This window comes from Paralichthys olivaceus, chromosome 10 (genome assembly GCF_024713975.1).
Source record: "Paralichthys olivaceus isolate ysfri-2021 chromosome 10, ASM2471397v2, whole genome shotgun sequence".
In the NCBI taxonomy this organism is placed as follows: Eukaryota; Metazoa; Chordata; class Actinopteri; order Pleuronectiformes; family Paralichthyidae; genus Paralichthys; species Paralichthys olivaceus.
In genome coordinates, this window is record NC_091102.1 from 1941436 (window position 1) to 1957133 (window position 15698).

Here is a 15698-nt window from a genome sequence, read left to right on the forward strand (position 1 = left end):
TAGTGCGGTGAATTTGGTTTAAAGGAGCAACGCTCCAGCAAAGAAAAGTTAGAAGAGGTAAAATAAAATACTGTAAAATACCCAACACATTGACTCGAGCTCAGAGCAACTAAGACTAAATATTGAATCGTGACTTCATCTGCTTCGTTAATGTTCTGTGTTGATCCATTATGTAAATGTGGGGCAGTGTGACGCCGCACGACTTCACGCTGGTGTGACAGTACAAGGGTTTTCTGTGGGGGAGGGGTGCTCCCTTTACTTTGAACGTTTCCACTTTGCAGAACTTTTACATTTGCCAAAGACACGAATGAACCACATCCTTAAAAACTTGACCTCAGAGACGATAATGCATGTGCATTTTTTAAAATCTCACTTGTCGGGGGGAACTTGAGATGCTTCTACTTGAGCATGTCGACCCCCGAAGTGCGACAGGCTTCTTGTTTTTGTGTGCTTCACTTAACTGAGGCAGACAAAGACAGACAGTGTCACTCACCCTAATCCAGAATCTGGAAACACGGCACGCTGAGTGGCGCCGGTAATTTCATCTGACTTACTTTTATCACCTTTGTCCTCAATAAAAAAGTTTATTTTCTCACAGGGAGAAAAATTTGATCCAATTCTGTGTTTGGGATTGCTAAGCAGAGATAACGGGGATAACTATGATTGGCTGGTTAAGCCGGACTTTCAGGAAACGGTGAGCTGCAGGGGAATATAGATGGAGACGACAACCACCGCAGCTCAGGGAACGTATTCCTGTTTTATATAATTTACCTCAAATATGAAATGATCTTCTCTGGGGCCTATCGGTGTAATAGATATGACCTGGAGTCTGCTTATTGTTTGCAGTGATGTGTGAAGTTAAAGTTTCGCCCCCAAATTAATTCAGCAGAGTGAAGATGTAATCTCTCACTTTGCTTTAGATATGAATCGACGTCTTCGCTAATTTGTGGTGTTTATCTATTTATTCACCCTCTGATTTTCACTCGGATTCCTTGTTTTGCTTCGTCCTTGGGTGGATGTTCTGAGGTCACACCCTCGCCGCTGAAATTATTATCGAGCAAGCGCGGCCGATAGCATCTCGGTTTACAAATTCAGGGGGAAGCTAATGTAGCCACCCACCATGGAGACCATTAACATTTTAAACGCACCCAGAGATAATCCCTGGGATCTTGTCTGCAAATGTGTGTAAGACGCAGACTCGTCCTCTGCAAGTGCACCGCATCAAACACGGGCGTGGGGGGTAAATTCCCTCGTTACACCAGGGTACTGAAATAATGCTGGTCTAGTGTGAAAAGGGTGAATGATCCTGGGAGCCGCTGGAAATCTTCCCTATGATGGATGTGCTGAATCATAACAAACAGTGAGAGCTGAGCAGAGAGGGCCGGACTGACTGCTGCTAAATCTTTACTGCAAGCTGCGCAGGGGTTGAGGTCACGCTAAGTTTAAAGAGATACCTGTTGATGCCTCTTTACTCTGCAACATCATTATATTGTCTCGCATCGGCTGCAAAAATCATTGTCGTCATTAATAACCCGAAACTGCTGCAGCAAATTAATGCGTGAATTCCGAGTTAAGCTGTGAGTCTCAAACTATGGATTTTAATTGAGAGTGAATCAAGTTTGTAGATTAAATCATTTTCAGCTTTTCTCCCCTCCGTCATGTGAAGGTATAAAAGTAGAGAGCACAGCGGAGGTCTTTGAGCGATCGTTAATCAGCCGTGGGGCTCGTCCTGGGTTTCCTGCAAATCAGCTAATTCCTCTATATTTAACCTGCTGTTTTAATTTGTGTTTTATCAGAAATGTTTCTTAGTTGTTTAAGTTCGACAAGTGGAGAGTGGAACAGCTTCGGCACAAACGCAGTCACCAGTGTTTGATAAAAAAAAATGCTTGAAGAGCATTAGTGTGGAACAAATATTGATCTGTTTCTTTCTCTGTTCGGCCCCGACATCATCTGCATCAGCAGCCATAGGCTTAATTGTCTCATACTCAGACAAAGAGACACGCACGCGACGGGAAACAGCAAGACGAGCTTTTGTTTCATCGAGCTCCCGCCGTCAGTCGCTGCTGGAAGAGCTTGAGGTCGTTGCAACAGCAGGTCGCCGCAGTCACGGCACGAAACCTTGAAATGTGTATTTCCAGGAGGCGTCAGTGGGGCTCAAAGGTGTCGTCTCACACGTGAGAAAAAGGCTTTTGTTCCTCCTGACGGGGCAGCGATGCTCATGCAGATCATCGCTGTGATAGAGAACACGCCTGCCTGGGCAGTGCTATGACACTCCCAGCTTGGCCAGCAGCAGGATAGCAAGCAGATCATGATATATATATGAGCTGAAAGGGGGGAAGAGGAAACTCCCTCTGATGCTCGCCCGCAGTCCCTCGCGGCTACACTGTTTATTCCGTGAAGCAGTCAATGGAGTGGAGAAAAATGCCCAAGGCACTCGCAGTCTTGTGGGATAAAAGGTTCTGCTGTAAGCGACAGGCATCAGTGGACTGTGTGAAAATCTCAACTTTTCCCGGGAGCTTGGACACGTCTCATTTTGGACTAACTAAAATCACTCCCAGGGTGCATTCTGCTCGGTGCCCAAGCCTCAGCACACGCAGCTCAATTTGGATGCAAATTTAGTCGGGGACCAGTCGGCGCGGGCAGAACGGAGGTGTGGCTCAGTCATTTCAAGTCACTGCTGAAATAATGATGTTGTTTTCCTGAGCGCTGCAGCTCGGGGAGGATTAGACGTCAGTGTCATTTTAAAAGAAATGTTTTATGTCTGGAACTTGGTTGGATTATTACTCTTTCTGATTGGAAATGATTTTCAGCTTGATTTTGGTTCTTTGGGGTCAAAAATAAAAAATATTTCAGAATTGACATTTTAAGGAAATGTAGTTTTTTAACCACACTTTACAATAAACATACTTTTATCTATATACTATTCTTGATTCCGTGCAGGTGTTTGACTTTTGTTTGAAGAGGCTACAGTCGACTGCGTGTGATGCCGGGGAAATAAAAAACTGTGCGGAGGCAAAGTGCTGAGGGGAAATTGGGGTTTTGTACATTGGCAGGTTCAAAAATATCCGAATCAAAACGTGTGTTTCTCTAATTAAACATAAACGCAGGTGAAATGAATCATCTGCTCCCGTGGCCATTGCTGCACGGAGCCCTGATGAACAGGAAGTACTTGGAAGACGCAGCCGCTATGACTGTGTCACACATTCAGATGAAACAAGGGCACAGCGGTGGAAATCGTTCACAGCCTCCGGGCCCTCGACAAATAACTTTCTGTGCTGCCGCTGACTGAGCTGTTTGAAAATGTGGAATGTTCCTCTGCAGGTTTCCGAGTCAGTGACGGACTGTGGCACTCGGTGAGTCTGGACACCAGGAACCTTCAGATCTCTGTGACCGTGGACGGAGAGCCGTGCTCCACCACTGAGCTGTGGGAGCAAGTGGAGTCGAGAGGCAGTTTGTATTTTGGAGGTTTGTGGATTCTCTCGCTGTAAAGATGCATTAATATTTTACTCTCTAGAGGTGAGGTAAGAGGATTGTTGATGTTTGAACTCAAGACACAAAACAAGTACACTCCACTCCCACGAACGTCTGAGGCAACACTGCGGATATTCTCCAGAGTTTCTCCTGCAGCCGCTCGGTAAAAACTCCGGATATGACGACACAGCGGGGTGTTCTCCGGAGAACCCACGGGTGTTAGCGACATTTCTAACATGCGACGGATGAAACAAAAAAGAAAACAAACATCTCAGACGGGAGCCGACACTGGTGTTGATGTAAATAAAAATATGTGTTATGTCCTGCTGCTGCACCGAACTCCAGAGAGAGAGAGAGAGAGAGAGAGAGAAACGAAAACAATAAGAGTGATAATTAATGATGTGAAGATGTTTTTAATGACAGCAGCAACAGTTCATATAATAATAGTAGTTGTCGTCTGAGTCCTGCAGCTCTGGAGTCACAGAAACCTGCACTCAGACAGAGAGACATTGGTTAGTGTCATGTTGGTGAATAAAGAAATAAAGAAATGTGGCGGCAGAGACAGAAAGATGGTGGATGGAGATGATGGGAGTCCCCCCCCCCCCCCCCCCCCCCGGCAGTCTAGACCTATAGCAGCAGAACTAAAGGATGGTTCAGGACATGGTATTTGGAGCGAGTCCCTTCCTGTGACATTTCCAGCGGCTGACGGCAGCTGCTTCTGCTGGAACAGTCGAGGTCTGGACAGATGGATGATAACGTTATCGTGTTTTATTTGAAATTGTTCCAGAGACCAGGATCAACATACACATACTGTTTATGACTCCATGGAAATCACAGTTACCGGTTCAGAGTTGTTTTTATCCGTCTGGCTCCCACTGCCCCTGAAGTCCCCCCCCCCCCCCCCCCCCCCGCCCTGTTCACAAGCACGAATACTGTTGTTGCGGCTTCGTGTATTTAAACAAGAACGTACATCGAGCGCACCGCGAGGAGATATTAGAGAAGTGAATTGGATTAAAATCCCCTTTAATCCACGTTGACAGAACGTTTCCTGAACGGTGAGTGTTGCTTGTGCACGTGTTCATGTTTTGTCTCCGCCCAGGTTGCCCTGCCGCCGACTGCCACGGCCCGACTCCGTCCTTCCAAGGCTGCATGCGGCTCATGTTCCTCAACGGCCAGCCGGTGAATCTCAGCCACGTGCAGCAAGGACTGCTGGGAAATTACAACGAGCTTCAGTTCGACACGTGCAACATGAGAGACAGGTGAATAAAATCTCTTATTTACTCTTTTGTTTAATTAGAGGACGGTTCTCTCAGAGATCTCGGCGACAGACAAAATGCGTCAGACATAAAAATCGGGGAAACATTATCCGAGTTGGCAGCAGAGTTATTCATGCCCGCGTGGTTAATTTGAGGATGGCAGTATGTTGCAGCCTGAAAGTCACTGACATCTTGTCCCATGGAGACAAACATGCTGACAGGATCATCCAATTAAATTGCAACAGAATCTCGGTAACACCTTCTCTGGCAGAGGGCTATGCTAACAAGCTGCTTCCTACTGTCCTGTGTGGCGTGCTATCCCTCATTACCCTGCACAGCTGTGGGCCCTGTGAACGGGGGCAGCAGACCCACGAGCTCGCCGGATGTCTGCCTGTGGCTCGGAACATTTAAAGCAACGAGGCAAACATGCAAACTGCCTTTTTTTTTTTCTTTTTTTTCTGTGGATTTGCCCCGAGGAGACTTGCTCCTCTGTCAGATTTCAAACTACCTTTTTCAAGGCCAGATTGTTCGCTGTCGGAGGATATGCAAACACAACAGCGCTGCCAGTCTGTCGCGTCAGTAGGTGAAGGGATGCACTGTGGGAAATGACAGAAAGATTGAATGAGACAAGTTTTTTTTCTCCCCGAGCGGAGGTGCACACATCTAAAGTTTAATATATACGATGAATGAGCGGGAATGTAATGAGGGAATCGGGCTGAAATAGATTTTCTTGATGAACTCGGATGTTTTAAAAGCACATCCGTAACCATTTGAATCGTATAAAGAAAAACATTTAAAGCGTCTGTGATCATTTTGTGGCCACCGGGACGCAAAAATCTCTTCACATCAACCTGACGGACACCAGACTAACGAATTATCATCTTATCAAGTCAACATGACAAACGTGGTCACGAACGATTACACATCAAGCAGAACAACACGACGATGACAGCGAGGCGTCACGGCCAAACACGGCGCCGTTAAACAGATGAGCTGATCTGCTGCTACGTAATGAACCATCCAGGTTTTTTAAAAAGAGAAGAAGGTTGCCTTTAATTCGTCATGAAACCGTTTTATATCTCGTGTAAAACACTTAGAAAATATTACATCATATTAAAGTGTTGCAAAAAATATTTGATGTACTACTTTCTCTAAATCCGATTTCGGAGAATTTGTAAAAATCCATAAAACTGTTGCAGGAACGCACGAGACAACAGATCACTGCATCATGATGTCAAAGATTGATGATCTGTAATGTGTCTCTGTGCTTTTATCTGATGTGAGGTCACAACACCATGTTTTGTTTATTGCCTTGAGGCGACTGTTGCATATTAATGACCCGAGCGTATGAGAAAATTAACTTATCTGTGTTAATTTCCTTTTCTCTGTGTGTAATTAAATCGCATGACTTAATTTTCGGTGAGCGTGCAGCTGGGTGCGCCCGGCTACTGTAATTTCATGACCTGCACGGGCACTCGTGAACACTAGAACAGAAAATAGCTTGATGGTAATTAAACCAGTGGGTGCAACCTTATCTGTGTTGCGGCTGGCCCACTCCACTCCACTGCAGTTAATAGGTGAGAGATGAAAGTGTATGAAATTATAGATGCACGCTCGGAAGGCTGGCAATTATGTGAAACTGGAGGAGGCTTGAGGAAGGGACTATTAATCAGAAAAGTGCGGTTTAAAAATTTCTGTGAAGCGCTCATTGTGGTGAAATCCCATTAACGGGCATTCTAGTCTGAAGGTGACAGTAATGCTTTTATTTTTAGACAAACACCTCGATGTGTCAGCTTTTTCAGAAACACAGACAAGGGCGCAGTGTGAGACGCTGCGATTTCACAGTTATTCTGGATTTTTAATGTTGCTTCACAGAACATGAATAAACAGCAAATGATTCTCTCTGGGCGAGTTCAAACGCTGGTGTTCATAACAGGAGACAAAAGAATAAAGCGGAGCGGTGAACAGGGGTCTTGCTTACCTGATAAATAAAAGATCAGCTTTGTAAACACTAACAAAAGAAGAGTTTTCTACTGAAACACAAACGGCTCCGAGGTTTGTTTTGTTTCGCTGTCAAGAAATTTCTGTCGTTTCTCCTGCGACTAGCAGCGAGAGTTCCTTTATGAATCCATGTGCTGGAAAATTGGCTTAAATGAAAACAAAGGTGCATTAAAAGTAAACTGGAGCTGAAACAACTCGTCGGTCGACAGGAACAGGAACTGTTGCTCAGGCAAACCAGACATTTATATAGTTTTATTTATATTGATATTCCCAGATATTTTACATTTAGCGTTCTCTAAATCCAATTTATCTGAATCTACCTGCTTTATTTTTTAATCTGATTTATTTATTTATTTCATCTCAGGTTATATTTTCACCATTTCACCAAAAACCACTTGAAGGATTTCCAGGAAGCTCTGGTCGGTGGGGGAGGGGGAGGGGAGCAGCCATGAGAGTTTCATGGGGCTTTCTCTAACATCGTGAGATAAGAAGAGTTTCACCATTTTCACCATTTTCACACGGATGATTCACGGAGCATGAGGGAAAAGAAATCAGGCGCGTTTTGAGCACCGATATCTAAAAGTGTGGGGGACGTGGTGCCGCTTGCATTGTACTCGGTGCAGTGGTGGATCAAGGGTTTTTCTGAATCAGGGGCCGTAAAGGGGCCACGGTGTTTCCACGGAGGGCCAAATGATATGTCCAGCATCCACACACAACCCCTGATTCATTCAGGACATTCCTTGCTCTGAAGCTTTTAGAGCAAAGCCACTAACATTGATATATTTAGAATATTGCTCCTTGTTCAAGCTGATTGTGGAAACTTCAGGGGCCAATCAGATTTCAGCTGGGGCCCCCCCCCCCCCCCCCGAGCCAGCTCCTGTAACTCTATTTATATAAAGTCTGACCAGATTTGATTAATGAAGAGAATGACTGTAACTAATAATGCAAATAACCAAACTCCATGTTTCTGCAGGTGCCTCCCGAACCTGTGTGAACACGGAGGCCGCTGCGCTCAGACGTGGAGCTCCTTCGCCTGCGACTGCTCGGGAACGGGTTACTCTGGAGCGACCTGTCACAACTGTGAGCAGTTCGTCTCAAGTTCATTTCACCACCTTGTCTCAAACTTGCCATTACAGCCTCTGTACCTCCCCATTTATTCGAGGTCTAGTGAGCTGTGTCATTTGATTCTGCACACACATCTTTTCCTGTCTCGCTCGTAGCGTCGCTCTGTGCCCCGAGGAGGCGAAGCAAAAAAAAAACCTGTCCCGCTTCAACCTGACATGACCTCACAATCATCGCTGCTATTCCCACTTTCAAATGTTTTTTTTTTCTGCGATATTCTTAAATAGCTTTACAGACCGGCTGACTTCAGTCTGACTCCACACGGAGGACTTTTTCCTCGCGGGCTGCATTTTTTGACTTTCCCCGACAACGCCTTAATATCGGCTGTGGAGACTGGTGCTGGAAACTATGTGTGAAATCCCCTTGCCCCAGAATACTGATTAGTTGTTTATATGCAGTGTGTTTTTTTTTTTTTTCTTTCTTGCACGTCAGAGGGAACATGACAGAAAAGAGCATCTGCTGAATTAAAAATAGTTTTTTTTTTTTTTTTCACCTCAACTGTCATCAGCTTCCCTCAAAAACACATTTTCCGTGTGAATCTCTGAAACTTGAGTGTTTGAGTGTGAGAGACACAGTTTGGACACCGTTTGGAATCAAGTGTCTTTTTCTGCTGCTCAACAGATAAAAGAGCAACCACATGGAAAAAAGGGTTTTTATACATAATTAACCTGTCACGCTGATCAACTACCTTCATTCTACAATGAATTTATTTCCTGGGCTACAACTTCACAACAGCACATGAACTAGAATATTTCCAATGGATACTATATAAAAAAAAATAAGATAACGTTAGTGGCTTTTTAACATCGCTGAAAAACTCTATAAACCATCGGTCCTCATCCTGAAATCATTTTCAAAACGCTTCCTTTCGTGATCTATGTGTGTTAAATATCATGTTTTTTAATATCTGCACGTAAACAAGAAACTCAACTTCCTCCGAAAGAGTTCAGACATTAACCGATGCTGATTAATTACACAAGTAAAACAGTGAATTTGAATTTATAACAGCAGGATCCATACAGAGCAGGACCTGCTATAGATAGAACAACAACACCACCTCTCTTTATTCAAGGTGAATATGTGTGTGCAGTGTGCAGGAGCGAGCTGTCGGAGCGATATCTGATTCCTGCCCTCACTCTGCTTTCAGCCATCTACGAGTCGTCCTGCGAGGCGTACAAGATGATTGGCAGCTCCTCGGGCTTCTACTCCATAGATCCAGATGGGAGTGGTCCCCTGGGGCCCGCGCAGGTGTACTGCAACATGACAGGTGAGATCACTGCGGCCCCCATGTTGTCACCTTTATTTTTATTTTTTGTTTCACTGAGACGAGGCAGAAAAAGTCCTCTCACTTAAAGATCACTCCGACCACGTTATCCTAATGTGCACCATCCAGCAACCAATCCTCACTGTCACTCTGAGCAGCTCCTGGGAGTTTACCTGTGCCGTCATATCTTTTGAAACCGTCCAACACTGCAACGCGTCTTTATCAGTACAGGAAATGGCGGCGTCTGCTCTCGCTCTACGTGGCTTTGTTAGGGGGCGTGTCAGACTAGCTTCTTTATGCAAATGTACGAGGCTCCGAATATGAAAAAAAGAACCTTCAGTCGTCATTAAAAACTCAAAAGACGTTTAGTTTGTCCAGTTTGGGCTTCTGTAAAAAACATGGCAGCCTCCACAGAGAGGACCAGCTCCTGATGTAAAGTATTTAAATATAAGGTATTTAAATGTTAAGTATTTAAATATAAGGTATTTAAATGTTAAGTTTTATTCTAGAGTAAAGAAAACAACAATCCATGGAACTTCGATGAAACACACCACTAGGGTTCTTCTTTATTCCGTTTCTAGATCCCCTCTGCCTAAATCGCGCTCACTGGACCTGAGCGTCGACCCACAAGACGTTCCCTGTGCCTGTCTCTGAAATCAGCCATGTAAAAACTGCTCAGATTAAAAAAGTGTCACGGCAAGATTACGCTTTAAAAAGCTTAGTCTAAATGATCACTAGTGGCCCCTGGAGGATACAGTTTCCATCAGAGCATGTGGTCATTAAAGTCAAAAAGGCTAATCCCCCCCGGAAACATTAATCTGCTCACTTGCGTTCATGGCGCTGTGCCAGTGAGTTATGATACTCTGCGTGCAGAGGCTGACATTTTGATCTAATAACGGCGCCATAGAGAAGTGATCAACCTGGAAATGTTAAGTCCTCGGGACAGAATAGAGGTGTCCAGTGAGTTTCTCAGAAATCCACCTGTTGTGTTTTGGGTTCTCTCGTGAATAAAGCGGTGGTTCTGACCCGAGTGCCGCCACAAGTTCACATTAGTATTCCTTCAGCAGTGAAGGGGGAATATTCAAATCAGATATTCACAGAGGTTTGTCCATTGATTTTAGGAATACAGTCTCAAGTCCTGATGTTAATGTGTCGCTCCAGGAGAAATCATTGACCTCTCCCTCAAGGAGGAGAAAAGAATCCGTCAATAAAATCATTGGGAACAGTTCTCCCTGCAGAACAATCATCTGAAACAAACTTCATGGCAACTTGTTGTAGTTTTGAAGAGCGACTGAGTTTCCCGTCTGACTTGTAACGATCTGCAGAGTTGGGTCTCCAAGTCTGAGGCTGTGGGCGTCAGAGTGAGTTTGGAAAAAACGCTTCCTCCTCAGTCTAGTGGCTCAGTTGCGCTCGAATGTGTGGATGCCTCAGTGGTGATCATTATTACCTGCACCAAGGAGGATCTGTTGTCGCCGCTGTACGTCTCCGTGTTTGTTTGTTTGTTTGGATTTTCTAGAAACAAGCAAACAGATTTTCACAAAACTTGGTGGAAGGATAGAAAACATTTAAAATCGGGCACGGACTCACAGCAAGAGGGTTTGCGACCAATGTCCTTCTGTGTGGAGTTTAAATAATTCCCGGCTTCCTCCGTCAAACCAAATACTACATGTAGATCGGTTTGGTTGGTCTGTCCTGAGTCTACTCTGAGCCTCTGTGCTCTGATCTAGTGTTTTCATGGTCGTTTGTTTGTCCGTCAACAAGATTCTCAAAATCTACTTCACGAAACTTGTGGGACGTGACCCACAGAAACCTCACAGCCCACACAAAGGGGCAAATCCACTTTCTTTAGCTTTGGGAGAGAGGGTGTTAACCTCGGTGGAGGTGTGCACTCCCCGACCACACTTCTATCTAATTCCATAGACACTGAGCAGCTGAGCTAAGATAACGTAATCCTGCTGTTTGATTTAACCTCAGACGTCTTTATAGTTTCTGACTCAAAACAGCAATTACCACACACATTAAACACATTAAAGCTGATTTCCTCCTGGTAACTAATGTAAAACTCCCTTGAAAATATATATATATATATAATTTCTATTTTACCTTCATTTATGGAGCCTCCCCTGAAACAGTTTGAAGCCCCCCCCCCCCCCCCCCCCGGGAGCCCCGCCTCCCTCTTTGAAAACCTCTGATCTGCAGTCAGCAATTAGTGTGAATTATAAAACTGGGTCTGTAACCAGTCTGGTGTGTCTGGCATAGAAGCGTCGCCTCCATCCGACCCCGCGGTATCCGTGGTATCCCGTGAAGCCCTCGTGCTTCTGCATCAGCTGAAACTGTGACACCAAAGATGTGGCGTTTGACGGACAGGGAGAGAGACGCAACTCGATTCCCGGTCCTCGTGACATAAAGGCACAAAACGCAGAGCGTTCAGGTTTGACACTGTGGAGACAGTACACATCAGTCAGCTGTCACAACTTCCCCGGATACTTTGTCCTTCCCAAGGTTAATGTGCCGCTCGTGTCGTTACCGAGGAGAGCGGTGCCATCTTCCTGCTGAGGGGTTCTAACATTTCAGGATTTTTTTTCCTGCGGCCGTGATGCCTCAGCTTGACCTCAATTAAAGAATCTATTAGAGATGTAAATAACTGTAAGCCTCGCAACCTAATGTGAATAATCAATCAAAAAGCGGAGAGGGATTTCCTCTAAGGCAGAGTAAACACAAAATCCACATAATGAATATTGAGTGAGGATGGAAATAAGATGGAGTCCTCATCTGATTTTATCGTACACACTGTTTGAAAGTAAATTATGCACATAGAAAAAGAGTCAGAAATTCAAATGAGAGCGTCTCGTGGTTTGTTTTGGGGGCGCTGCAGGTTTTAATTCCACAGCCTGGGCGAAGAGAAGAGAGTAAACCCAGCGCGCGGGAAACTGCTCGAGTACTTTTATTGGGTTTTTCCGGCGATGTGAAATGTCACCAGCAACACAGATGGTTCAGCCAAGAACACACAACGTCTCGCTGAGTCGTTAATGAACTTGGCCAAATGCTGAGCTGTGGAGTAAATATGACACAAATGGGTCAGAGCGACTGCAAAACAACATGATACATCGAACCACTTAACATTAAATTATTTATATTGGTAAAAATAAAACATCACACCGGCCTGTTCAAGTCAGTTTCCTGTTCTGTATTTCACCGAACTGAGCTGGAATGATTTTCTAAATGTTTTTTTTAAATTTAAAAGATCGAACAACTGTATGTGAGGATGAGCAACTGTTCCTCACATGTGGAGGTTGGCTGCAGTATGATCACAAACCTGCCTCCTCCATGTTAGCAGACGGGACATCGAAACAAACATAAAAAGTCAAGCTTCATGTCAAATAAATGTGATTCAAAGATGGCTTCATTTTAGGTTCGTTCTTGTCACGCTGATCTTCAGATGTTCCGATAAATCTTTGTAAATAGTTATTTGATGTTGTGAAAATGTGGCGTTGGTCATTTAAGTTTAGACTCAACATTACGTCTGTGAGGCGGCAGCGTTTGTGTCCATGATGTTTTCTCTTTATTTCTGACGGTGGGAGGAAGTGGAAACGTGTCGACCATCTTCATATAAACACAGTCTATGGTTTCATCCGAACTGATTCACTGAAATAAAAAGTTGTATATCTGTCGACTAACTGTACGTGATCTTATATTCTATGGAAGTGAACTATAGTCACTTGAGAAAAAAGTTTTTTCTAAATGACGAGCTGGCTCTAAAGTCCTGAGGGAGCTGCGTAAAGCGGACAAACTTATATCGACGCCATCTATCTACTTAAACACTCGAGTGCCTCCCTTATGTTTCTAACTCAGAAATAAAACTAGATCAGACTACACATGTTTCCTTGATGCTCTGTAAGTAGGCTACACCAGAGCTTCTCTTGGGGTTTTGAGGTATGGTCTCGTTTATTCAGAAAAAACTGTGAATGCAATGTTCTTATGTAGTATTCAGAAGTGCAGAAAATATAGGAATGTGCCGACTAGGTTTTTTTTTTTTTGGTGCAGTGAGTTCATGCTAACGTTCTAATTGTCTTTAGAGGACACACCTTCCTCTGTATTTAGAGTAGAAGCTGTGAATTGTGGGTAAATAAACTGCATTGCCAGATGGGAAGTGTTGAAGTACCAGGAGCTTCAGATTATTGTGTTTTGAGGAACATTCTCGTACGGGATTATTGTCGTAGCACTGTGCGGATAAGATCACGCCGACAGTCGGATACTTAGAGAGTTGGTTTATGGTTAGCTTCGTGCTAACAGATTAAACTCTTTCTTCCAGAGGAGAAGGTGTGGACGGTGGTGACCCACAACATCTCAGCTCCGGTCACAGTCCAGAGCTCCTCCCCTCAGAAACCTCACGTCACGACCTTCAACTACAGCGCGTCGACCGAGCAGCTGCGCGCCATCGTGTCGGGGTCGGAGCAGTGCCAACAGGAAATGGTCTACAACTGCAAGAAGTCCCGACTCTTCAACACTAAAGGTACGTTGTGTTGTGTTGTGTTGTGTTGTGTTGTGTTGTGTAGTGTATGAAAATGATTGACAGCTGCGCCTGTGATCGGTCAGGTGTGTGTATCGGTGGGACTTCAGCTGCACACACTTGATAAGAGCTGCAGAAACGTCCCCAGTGCAAGATGGCAGCACTCGAAGCCAAGATATTCTGGCCTCGTTTTTGAAGTGGAGACATGTCGTCCGTCTTTATTCACAGCCTACGGTTTGGCCACCCAACATGCCAGATGCCGTCAGTGTGTTATTGGGCAGAAGTTGAGCAATCAAGCCTTTCATGGAGCCTTCTGCGTTGCCATCATTCATTACTCATTCATATAAATGAGCAGACTGCGTTTTATCAGGCTACACTCGGTCTGGACGTGGCCTTGTTATGGAAGTTGTGTGAGTTTGCCGTCGCTTTACTTTGCAGCGTCGGGGGAGTGTTTGTTGTGACAGTGTGAGTTGAAAATCCGGCTGTTTTTTGTTCTGTTGCGTTGGGAGCCGCTGCCCCGTCAGTATCCTCCCTCCTGCCTCGCTCGCCTTGTTGTGTTTTCACAATAAGTGGTGAGGCGGGTCTCCAATCTCTTCAGTGTGCATTCATCTCGAACCGCTCTTGCACCTTTGTCGTCCCAAACATCCGAACATTTGCTCTTAAATCATGAAACATTCATGATGTCCCAGTTTCCGCCTCCTCCCTCGGTGCCACGCGTGTGCAAACAAACAAGTTCATTATCACACCAGACTTCAAAGAGAGGCGGAAAACAAGCTATTTCGTGGCTGCATGAAAAGTTTCAGGAGGAGGCTGACTGATTGTTTCATGGTTACCTCTGTTTGTGTCTGAGGATAAACAGAAAGAAATGGTTAAATGTTTCTTTGCACATCATCCTGCTGCATGTGCACAAAACAATATCCTCTTTGACAGCGCGCCCGCAGAACAGCACGCTCAAATTAATTAGTGGAGAAAATTGCACTTACGAAATGTTAATTTGCAGGAAAGCAGGACGTGTCTCCACTCTGACATCTCGCATGTCAATCTCTGCTGTTCCCTTTAAAAAACAGATGTCCTGTCACTCAGTGTTCTTGTTATTGGGTTCAACTCTCACCTGATTTGCATTGTTAAACACACCCTGATGAATCTGCTCAGAATCGAGTGTGTGTCTTCTCACTCAGCAGAGATTTTAATGACTCCTCTCGGTGTCCCGGTCTCCAGTCTTGTTATTTCCACAGTTTTATTTTTATCCAGCCGTACATGTTGTTGTTTTTTCTAGGTGTTTGTTTCATGTGTCTACATGAAACATATTGTTTCTGTATGAAGCCACGATTGCAACTTGGCATTTTGGAAACAATCTGCAGCACGCTCGTCGTCATCCACCTGACGGCTCCGGTCAGTCGAGGTTTAAAGAAAACCACGCCAGCGGAACGAGAGCGAACATTTTTATGCTTATGTTTCACTGTTGTCAAAGATCTTTTGCTGGAGATGAGGTGCAGCAGAAGACTGATGGTGTTGGCCTACCAGCCACTCGCTGTTAAGTTGGATCTGGTATTTACTGGAGAAAAAAAAATCGAATGCTCAAACGCCTGCTGCACACGGGATGGTTTTCATATCTGAACTGATTTTCAAATCGAGGGAGACGACAGATGTGACAGATTCTTAATCTTTTGATCTTGAGGTCGCTCACACTAGACGATCCAGACCGAGAACGCACATTTGGCAATTTAACAAATGATTTCTGAGCAGTGATTCCAGAAACTCCCTTCAGAGTGAACACAACGAGGAGGACGGCCTGCGATGTAGGTTACCATGTTTCCCATGGAACCAAGCACAAGTGATGCTTCCTGGTCAGATTGGCTATTGTGGGTTTCTGCGCCCCCCCCCCCGTTCTTTTCACGCAAACACGAGTCAGTCTCCCCGATTTCAAATTGGCGAGGAAATGGGCAAGGCACCGATTCAGCTCAGTAAGATTATTTCTATAAACCCCTCACACTACAGGATCATTTGACCAGATAATCTGTTCCGATCAGTCTCAAACCAGCAACACCCCCGCGATTGTCAGGAGGCCGCAAAC

The 15698-nt window shown here is 44.8% G+C and overlaps 1 protein-coding gene across 1 annotated transcript in view; it reads left to right on the forward strand.

The window, feature by feature from the left end:
* Positions 1-15698, forward strand: part of LOC109644567 (contactin-associated protein-like 5) — a 90868-nt gene that overhangs the window by 39359 nt on the left and 35811 nt on the right. The window contains exons 9-13 of the mRNA XM_069532893.1: positions 3322-3465; positions 4571-4730; positions 7702-7808; positions 8998-9117; positions 13427-13627. Of these exons, the coding sequence (XP_069388994.1) occupies positions 3322-3465; positions 4571-4730; positions 7702-7808; positions 8998-9117; positions 13427-13627 (732 nt within the window). The remainder of the gene's footprint in view (positions 1-3321; positions 3466-4570; positions 4731-7701; positions 7809-8997; positions 9118-13426; positions 13628-15698) is intronic.